The following is a 10,901-nucleotide window of genomic DNA, read 5'->3' as shown; positions in this document are numbered from 1 at the left end:
TGATCGTGTTATTCATATCTGCTATAATAAACTCGATTTCATTCTTTGTTTCTTCATTTCAGCTTCTCCAAGTCCACTTTCTCCCTGTTCTTTTGTGCAAGAATGTGTTCATTATTCTCATACACTTCAGCAGAGTTTACCAGCATTTCTCCTCTCTCGTTCCTTTCTCCCACTCCAAACGTTCCCATATATGCTTCTCCATTTCTTGATTTCCCAACTTTTGCATTGAAGTCTCCCATGAGCATAGCATATGTGGTGTTTTCTTCTTCCATAATCAGGGATATGTCGTCATAGAAGTTTTCAATTTCTTCATCTAAGCTTTAATGACTGAGTACTTGCGTTGGGCAGAATCAAATTTCTTACTGAAATAACTAACTGGATTATCTATACCCTGTTCATCTCTCTGCATGAACGCCGCATTAGCGCCAAGATTGTTAGCATCCACAACTAACTTGAAAGGAAGGTCAAAATTAGGTGCAACCAAAAGTGGTTGGGTAATTAAAAGCTGCTTAATGGTCTCAAAGGAATCATGGTGCTGTAGCAACCAAATTACAATCCATCATCAAAGGATGTATAAAGGATGCTAACACTTCACAAAAATATAGCACATTTGGCCAAATCAAGTACAAGAGAGGCTTCAGCTAGTCTGGTAAACACAATCTTCAGTTGTGACACATGTTCATTCCACGCAGTACGGTATAAGACGATGTCATCAGTATGAATTGTAACACCAGGTATACCTCTCAATAGATAGTTCATGAGTCTTTGGTGGTTAACTGGGGCGTTTTTCAACACGAAAGTCATGCCTTCAAACTGGAATGCACCCTTAGGTGTTACAAATTTAGAGATGCCTTTGGCAACTCAAGTTTAGTGGTAAATTTTGAGTTTCCAATACTCTTGTTACGTCCTCGTCCCACACTGCCACAGGCTCCAACAGCAGTAGTTCAGTTCAGGGAGGACGTTGCTCAGTGAGTTGTTCTCCCTGTGGTCAGCCTTTAGGTGTACAGTACACAAGATCAGCTAAGGCGAAAATAAACACTGGCTTCTTAAAGGTCACTGTCTTTTTAATTTCCAACTAATTCCACTTAATGCTTTCCAGCCTCACTTCACTGTTCTCACAAGCACTGGAGCTATACAAACTTTAATCTAATATACTATAGCAGTAGCCGTGTGTGTGTGTGTGTGTGTGTGTGTGTGTGTGTGTGTGTGTGTGTGTTATGGGCAGCCAAAACTACACATTCAAATCGCACCAAAATTGGCACAGAAATCGCAAAAAAATCGCAGATGTGAAAAAACCTGGTCCGATTATGATTGAAAAACTTTTACTATATTTAATGAGCGCTCACATTTTGACCAAAAAAACGCCACTTCTGGCGCTCAGCATAGGATCTCTGTACATTTTGTTGTCCACAGGTACAACTGAAGTGTTTCGAATTTGCGTTCGGACAACGTGAGTTCCATTCCCAAAGCTCCAAATAACACGATCAAACTGCAAAAAATCCAAGTGACAATTTTACACTAGAACAGCACATAAATGCCAGAGCCCTCCGCAGGAGCAAGTGCTGGGGGCCCGAAGGGCCCACGGCCACTTGTAACTGCAATTACACTAAATGCTTGACAACACTTCACTGTTATTATATTTAATGCTTGACAACACTTCACTTTTATTACACTTAATCCTTGACAACACTTCACCGTTATTACAAGTTCTGATGATATACAAACTTCAATAAACACTTCACTGCTTTCACAAGTATCGAAAAATTTACAAACTACATTGACACTGCACCGACACTCAAACTCAGCTGAAAACTGATGAACTTGAAATAGTTTCTACCCCATCTTTATATGAGCTTGCATTATTAGAGAAACTTCTACAGTCTGCGAGAACAACAGTTGCCAACTCGGAGATATCAAAACATATTCCAGAATTGTCTTACATTACATAGCACTCTAAATCATTTACCTTACAAACTTAAATTACATATTTCAACAAGCAATCACTTAAATAAAACATTATAAAGAAAAAGAGCAAAAAAATTAATGTACAACTTACAAAATAACTACGCTGACAAACAGCGGGCAAACTGGCAACTGACTCATACCGGAACTAGCTACCATAAACATCAGGAAATATCCAGAAAAATCTCGGCTACCTAACTGGCAAATCTTGTTTCTTAGCACTATCAATACATACATCTACACAGGGAAGTAAATAAACGTCTGACTTGCAGAGGGCATTCACTATTCTATAGTCAACACAGAAACTATAAGTACCATTGGATTTCAGCACTAAGGTTACTGTGGAATTGCACTCACGGTTAAATGGACTAATTATTTTCTTTTCTAACTTGTAATCTCGTTCTTGTTGTAGCATTGTTTGTCTACTGGGAATGATGCTGTTTATTTTGATTTTAATAATTGCTTTATCATTTTTTAAAAGGTTTGCTGAGTACCTTTAGCTTTTAATTCACCAGCTAATTTTTTGTTAATCTACTACTAAGATTTTACCAGTCATATTTTATGCATCATGGCATTACTTCTTTAATATTAGTCATTAGACATTGAACCACTGGTCAACAATCAAAATGGTTCTGACTTATTCTCACCTGTTTCTAACTAACTTGTAACCCCCAATTCCTAAACTGACCCTATAATTTGCCTATCATGTAACCTTGATGTACTACATCATAAGTGAGGGAAAATTCCATGAAACATGCAAAGTCATCAAATAAATATCAAAAAAGTCTATATATTGTTACAAAACTAATATACTTATCCTTAATTTATATCATATATTAAGCACAAACCGATATATGTACATAACATTATTACATGACCTTTGCACATTAGAAGTGCCTCTGCATTTTGCTTTTATAGGAGCAATTTCTCTCACTCTGTAGGCCAACAATAGTCACTCATCGTGTTTGGATTGAATCGGCCTTGATATCAGCTATCCATTATGACAATTTCGTGATGAAACCTTTCGCCACAATCGTCACTGGCATTGCCAAGAATAAACAGAATGGAAGACATTTATCTCGAGCGACATTCAGGCACCGAGTGCATAGTAACTCTTTAACATCTTGTCCACAAGCTCCTCATAATTCGATGCTCGAAAATTTCCTGGGCAATTGTTGGTATGAACCATGACGCTCTCCCAAACAGCCCTTTCCAGCTCAGATAAGCTCTTTACAGTATCCTAATCATTGAGTATAAGATAAATTTGAGGGACTATTGAAAAAAACCTGCCTTTACTTTAGCATCAGATATAATGCCTTGGATCTTCATTAGCAAGCAGTGAATATCAGCACCTTCTTGATCCATGGCCTTCACAAAGTTCTTCATGAAAGTTTCAAATGAAGTGGGGTCAAGAATACCTTCTCAGGGTTAACAAGAGGTTTGTTAACCTTAGGCATCCTGACGACGTATGGATACATTCCCACGTTTTGTCACAGTGACACCCGACGACTTATCCATACGTTTTGCAATTGCAAGGTACGTCATTTGCACATTTTTCAAATTTCGCGCGTGATTTTTGGTAAGTATAAGCAGGCAAAGTGCGGCGAGAAGGAAAATAAAGTATGGCCCTTCTGTGTTGTCTGGGGAAGGCCCGAGTGGTGTGGAAGGAGTGAGGGGTGAAAGGGAAAGTGGTGTGGCAGGAGTGAACGGTGAATGGGAAAGTGATGGTGGGAGGGAGACAGTGCGGTGGCGTAAGTGGGCAGCAGGCAGGCGAGAAGGAGCTGCTGCCCAGCACGTCTTTCGCCCTTCATTATTCCCGCAGTTCCTCCCCACAGCCCCGTGATGTGGGGAAAGAAAGAAAAGGGAAGGGAAAGAGGAAAGGAAAAGATAGAGGGAAGAAGAGTGCAAACGGGGAAGGGTGCCGCTATCCACCTCCGCAACCTCCCCCACCACCCTCTCCTCCCCACCCTGACAAGGAATATCACACCTTGTTACATTACTGATACTGTGTGCGCTTCCGATAATATGACACTCACTGTAAAAGTAAGGCCTGTACATATGCGATAATATGATGCTCAATATAATAGTAAGGCCTGTAAATATGTGATAACAATTATATACAATGGAAACGGGAGTAATGTTGGTGGAAAAGTATTATATAAGTTGAAAAATAGAATGTAAGTAAAAACAACAGTCACAGTGAGTTCACTCACTATGTACATATGCGATAATATGACGCTCAGTATAACAGTAAGGCCCGTAAATATGTGATAACAATTATATAAAGTGGAAACAGGTGTAATGTTAGTGGAAAAGTATTATATAGGGTGAAAAATAGAATGTAAGTAAAAACAACAGTCATAGTGAGTTCACTCACTACATACAAAGACACAACTATCTTCCCAAAGTTTGATGAACATATAGTGGAAAAATCGAACCATTTGCAACACGCAGTAGTAGAGATTGGGTTCTCATTGTATTTCGGTAGGTATAAATTATCTTTGGATGGAACTGGGAAGATAGTTTTGTCTTTCATTATACATATGCGATAATATGACGCTCATTATAATAGTAAGATCTGTAAATATGTGATACGAGTTCTATAAAGTGGAAACGGGTGTAATGTTAGTGGAAAAGTATTATATAGATTGAAAAAAGAGAATGTAAATTGAAACAACAGTCTTAGTATGTTCGCTCACCAGGTAAATATGCGCTAATATTATGCTAAATATAAGGAAGGAAGGACACAAGTCAAGAGTGAGAGCAGTGGAAATGAGTTATTTAAGAGGAGCTTGTGGAGTCACGTGGAGAGACAGGCTGACGAATGAGGATATAAAGGAGCGTTGTGGTGTTGATGTGGATGTGATAGGAAGCGTTGTGAGGAACACACTGAGGTGGTTTGGCCATGTGGAGAGGATGGAGGGTGAAAGACTGACGAAGAGAGTGTATGTGAGTGAGGTGGAGGGTGGAAGAGGGAGGGGGAGACCGAGGATGAGATGGAGGGATGGGGTGGAGAGGTATATGAGAGAGGGGGGTGTGAGTTGGGAGCAGGGTAGTGAAATGGCGGGGGACAGGGCGACTTGGAGGCGATTTGTTTGTGGCCACCCCAAACGGGATTGAGGCGTCTGGCAATAGATAGATAGATAGATAGATTATGCTAAATATAATCGTAAGGCCTGTAAATATGTGATAACAGTTCTGTAAAGTGGAAACTGGTATAATGTTAGTGGAAAAGTATTATGTAAGTAGAGAAAATGAAATGTATGTTGAAACAACAGTCATAGTGAATCATATGTGACCGATTTGGGCGATTTTGCTATGCTCACTCAATGGATCAGTGCTTATTTCGTCTATATTTTTGTGTGAAAACCAATATATTTGTGTACTACATGTTATTTTGTTCGAAACTGATGAATATCTACCAATTCTGAATGATTTCCAAGACGTACCTCAACATAGAAAACGGGACAGCAGCCGAGCGCCTTTACAGAATACGGTACCAGGTGATGGCTTACCTGTTTTGACCATTTCTAGTCTCAGGTATGCACTTTCTCTGTGATCTGTCATCGTTTCTCACCAAATGCGGAGGTTTGAGCCAAAAAAAAAAAAAAAAAATATCCGAAATCTGCTGGGATTGGGGGTGTTAGTGGTGGAAAAATCGGCCGGGATGGGGCGGGTTAAGACAGTTAAACATTCCAGTCATATCTTTCGGTCACACTGGGCATTCTTTTTGTTGGTAATGCTTAGCGTCTTCTCTGCTGTCCCATGAACAGAGAAAACACATGTGCTTTGCGTAACCTTGCTAAAGTCCTAGAAGCAAGCAGATCACTTTAAGGTACCCACAAATGCTCCACTGATGTGTTTTGTAGCCAGTAGCAGTCAACAGAGTACCCATAGTTTCATAACTTTCATTCCTTCCATGGGCATGCACAATTGGAACAGAAGGAAGCCTATTTCCATTGTGGAGAAGGACTGCCTTCAGTGCATTCTTCCCAGAATCTATGAACAACCATCATTTTCCTTTTTGATAAGGACGAGACTTACAAAGGTGTTGCATTAATGATACATCATAACAGTAACAAAGCATGTCATCCATCGTGAAGTACACTGAGAGGTTTTCATGTCCACGATGGAAAGTGGTGATACAAACTCCACCTTGTAGCATGTTCCATTGTTCGAGTCGAGATCCAAGGAAATCGTTTTTCTCCATGACGTTGTTAAGGTCTCTTGTAAGGTCATGCAGCTCTACCTGACTGATGAAGTGTGGCTCCTTGTTCTACAAATCTTCTTGAAAGTCAGCATCCATGCAACACTCCTCCCCACTAGATTCTGATTCACTTGTGGTACTTAATGGAGGATCTGGAACTGGAAGCTCAGGGCCAAGGGGTGCTTGCCTTAGAGAAGGTACGTAAGGATACCTGATCTTGGACCAAGTTTTCACTGAACTTCCTTTGGTGTTAGTGAGGCAAAAGTAGCAGTCAGGACAGTGATCATTTGATTCGTGCCAAACCATTGGTATAGCAAAAGGCATACCTGATGGCCATTTCATGTGGTTTACACCGAGCTTGCATGTAATATGGGGTGCCCACTTCTTGTTTTGATTACCATCAGGACATTTGAAGTAATGTTTGTTAACACTTTTAACATTCCTTGTAACTGGTCTTTTCAGGCTTTCAGGTGTAAAGAACCCGCAGATGTAGCAGAAAGAGTCTGATGCATTCATACAATTGCGATGCTTCATTGCTTGCCAACACAGATCAAGGCATTGTAACAGTAAAGAAAAGCTGAAATAGTATAATAGGATATATAAGATTACCACTGCATACATTGGTGTCAAAAAAATATATATATATCATCTGCTTGATGGCGGGAAAATTTTACTCGACTTTTAGCTGTAGCTGATTCACTTTGAGTTGCTAAATATCTTGTGATCCAGGTACTTAACTGAAAATTATATAAACTCCAACAATTACTAGCTGAATGCAGCTTTACAATGTATATCTATCACTATGACTGGAGTCGAATCGGACTTTCCATCACACGAGGAGATTTTCCAATGGTATAATATTCTCGAAAACTGGACATGCTGGAGAATATGGATATCATATTAGAAATTTACAGGTTCATGTTGCTTAGACTCACCTAAAAATATACTAGAACCACACCATTGTTTTTTAAATTTTGTCGACCAGTAGATATAATATAAACCGTTATTTATTTCGAACACAGCCAGTGATATATCGCTAGTATGTCTAAAATCTACAATTTATTCTAGAATTTCTTTTTCCTTGACTTTACTGTAGCAAAATCGTCAATTATATCATCATATGACAGTTGACGCCCAATAACATGATTTATGCTGATGGCAGCAAGCCCAGTGAGCCTATCTTGAGCCATCGTAAACCTTAGGTAAGTTTTGGTATGCCTAAGATTAGAGTAACTCCTCTCTGCTGTAACTACAGTAACTGGGAGAGTGGATGTTATCCTCAGTGCTATTCACATATTTGGGTAAAGTTTATTAATTTGCTTTTCATGGTAAGCTCCAGTGCTGTTAAATTCACAGACGGTAAATCTGGTAGGCTTCTCATCTCCCCGGCCAGTTCCTTTTCATCAATGTCTAATTCTTCACCACAGCTTAGGGTGTTGCTCAGCTCCTGACATTGTGTTGTGAGTTCTTCAGAGGACATTTCTTTGAAGTGAAAGAGAACTCCATACTTGTCTCTTACTTCCTCCAGACTCTGAAATCTTTCATCAAGTGATGTAATGGCAGAGTCTACAACTTCATTAAAAAAAAGATACTTCCAATTTTTTCAGAACATCAGGAAATGGTTCATCTGGAGCTTCGTATCTATAGTGCCTCTTTGTTATTCGAAGTCTCTTTTCCTTCAGCACAGCCTCGACTTCATCTCCTCGCAAATGTCCTTAGCTGATGTTTGTGCTGAGACAAATCTACTATCACGGTACCTCACCAGGAAGGCTTTAGTGTTCTTGAGTAGGCTCATAGCCACATCAAGCTGCATAGTGGTAGACTGCAGAAGCTTGCTCACTTGTAATTGGCACAGAATGTCATACCATAACACGGTGCATATTAAAAAACGGTAAGACCCAACTTCCTCCGCCCGTGACTGGGACTCAGTGCTTGTCACGGGTTCTGTGACTTGGTTCCTCAGATCCAGCAGGGTCTTCCTTACCTGCATCGTTTGATAACGCACAGCCTTTATAGCTCTGATGCAGCTTTCCCACCTTGTCTCTGACAACGATTTCAGAGACATATCTACCCTGTTCTTCAGTACTGTCCATCGCTGTATTGTAGCTGAAAATACAGTAAACAGCTTCTGAAGATTTCCGAAATACCCTGAGGCATCAGGTGAGCTTTCAGCAACATTTGCCACCACAAGATTTAGAGTATGTTCCCCACAGGGAACAAAGAGTGCACGGGGGTTTATTGTCAACAGCTGTGCCTGCACGCCCTTGGTTTTCCCTTTCATGTTTGATCCATATCATAGGACTGTCAGGGCATGACATTAAAACAAATAAAAAGGGAATATTAGACATCAGTTACTTGAAAAAAAGCAAATTAGAATTTAAATATATATATATATATATATATATATATATATATATATATATATATATATATATATATATATATATATATATATATATATGCACATTTTTTTTTTTTTTTTTTTATCATGAGGTAAGACTGGCAACTCCCAGGCAGGTAGCCTGTACCAGATAAGACTCGTAGGTAATATGTGTCCATTCTGGAACCCTTGAAGGGTCCGAATTATTTGCCAGGTTCAATGGCAGTGGGTCTAATGTTACCTATCTTTGTCTTGATTTTTTTTTTTTTATCATCTTCCTTTCTTCGTTTCTTTTCTCGGCGCCTTATAGATACTTTCTTTTGGACGTTATTGAAATTCATAAGATTTACACTGGTGTAGCTCTCAGTGTAACTGCGTCTGCATTAGTAGCCTCGACACTACTGAATGGGACTCAGGGAGAGTTGCAAAACTTGAATGACAGCCGAGAGGCATCACATTCGAATCTGTAGTGTTCCCGTCCGGCACAGAAGACTGTCATATCGTTGGACTGTATATGTTTGATTACTGGTTGTGGCTTCATCTTCCATTTCACCATATTCAAATATTCCACATTTGCCAAAATTTAAAAGGATAAAACAAATGCAAAGGAGTATAATAATAGCCTTTTGGTAATTAAGTCTTGTGAGCATTTAGTACTCTAGTGGGTGAACGATTATTTACATTGGATGAGGGAACTCCGGAACCGGAAATAAAGGACAGGAGTGTGACAGTGCGTAGTACAGGCAAAGTGTCAGGGAAAAAAAAAAAAACAAGAAAAAAGAAATTACTTACAGTATAATACTAGCGGTATACTGTAGAGAAGACCACAACAGTAACGATGTATGCTTTGGTATATGCCAATATATGTTATAGGGGCTCCTAACAGGACAGATAACTGAAATTTTCAAACCCAGCCTCAGAGCTTCTAAACTTTTTTCCTGAAGGAGACATCAGGAGGACCTTTGATGGACTTGGGGCCCTAGGCAGTCGCCTAGTCTGCCTATGCCTAGGGCCGGCCCTGACTGGGATGCACAAGATATGGGGGAAGTTTAACAGAGGATGCATCTCCGACGTCAGTGTCGTGACACGTGATGGTTGTATGCCCTGGACAATCACTGATGACACGAACAACAGCATTAAATTCAATTGCCCTTTCTTCTGTTCTGGGTTAAGATGAGAAAGCTTACCTGGGAGTTCTTGCCTGGCCTCCAGATTGCTCTGCTACTGTGCTGCACTATCCAAGCTGAGGGGACAAATGGGCTCTTCAGCAGGTTCAGCAGCACTAGGCTCGGCAACCAAGCTGCAAACAACACTGGGGAGAGGCGTGGGTCGATGCTAGAGCTTCAACATGTTCACATGAGAGAGTTGAAGCCTCTTGCATTGAGCAGGTGTCCTGATCAAGTAGTCAGTGGAGCTGACTTTCCTGCAAACTTGGTAGTGATCCAAAAACTTGGCAGAAAGAGGGAGGCCGGGTAAGGGCAAGAGTACCAGAACTTCATCACCTTCGTCGAATTCTCTCTCTTGGGTGTCCTTATCGTACCACTCCTTCATAGCTCGTTGGGACTCCTTCAGGTTCTCATGGGCAGCTTTCAAACTGCAGGAAAGTCTCTCCTTGATCTCCATGGCACAGTGCAGTATATAAGTAGGGGCTTGTGTTCTATTACTTCAAGTCTCCTTCACCAACATCAGAGGTCCTCTCATTGATCTCCCAACACCAACTCATTCGGGAAGAATCCAAGTGACTCTGTTGGACCTTCTCGCATTGCAAAGAGCAGAAACGGTACACCTCTGTCCCAATCTTGACCAGTTTCTTCACAGTACTTTTGAAGCATAATCTTCACAGTTTGATGGTAACATTCAAGTGCGCCCTGGGATTGTGGTGATAGGTGCTGGAAGTGATGTGGTTGATTCTTAATTTCTTCAAACTCTGCTTAAAGACCTTAGACTTCAAGTTGCTGCCTATGTCAGACTGCACTTCATACGGGAGACCAAACCTTGCTAAGAAGAGCAGCAGTTCCTTCACTACTGCATTTGTATGGATGTTTCGTAGGGGAATCGCCTCGGGGTAACGTATTGCTGTGTCCATGAGGGTCAAGAGGTAATGATAACCTTAGGATGTCTTAGAAAGAGGTCCAACTGTCAAGATGATCCTCTTGAAGGGGGAGGTAAAGGCGAGTATGGACACGAGAACTCACAGGGATGGCCTGGTTGGGTTTCCCAGTGACTTCGACATGACACACGTGACCTGTGCAAATGCCCTGTGCCACATCTGCTGCCATGCGAGGCCAGTAGAAGTGTGTGCAGAGCCTCTGCAGGGTCTTGCATACTCCCAGGTGACCAGCCATCAGTATG

At 40.8% G+C, this 10,901-nt stretch overlaps 1 protein-coding gene across 1 annotated transcript; it reads right to left on the bottom strand.

The window, feature by feature from the left end:
* Positions 1 to 7,847: 7,847 nt before the first annotated feature.
* On the bottom strand, positions 7,848 to 8,450 carry LOC145414609 (uncharacterized). The gene has a single exon (XM_080284136.1). The coding sequence runs from the start codon at positions 8,448 to 8,450 to the stop codon at positions 7,848 to 7,850; it is 603 nt and encodes a 200-aa protein (XP_080140262.1).
* Positions 8,451 to 10,901: the final 2,451 nt, after the last annotated feature.

Source organism: Coenobita brevimanus, chromosome 100 (assembly GCF_032717465.1).
Source record: "Coenobita brevimanus isolate Jiangsu-jjx chromosome 100, ASM3271746v2, whole genome shotgun sequence".
In the NCBI taxonomy this organism is placed as follows: Eukaryota; Metazoa; Arthropoda; class Malacostraca; order Decapoda; family Coenobitidae; genus Coenobita; species Coenobita brevimanus.
This window is presented reverse-complemented; position numbering and strand designations above follow the sequence as displayed.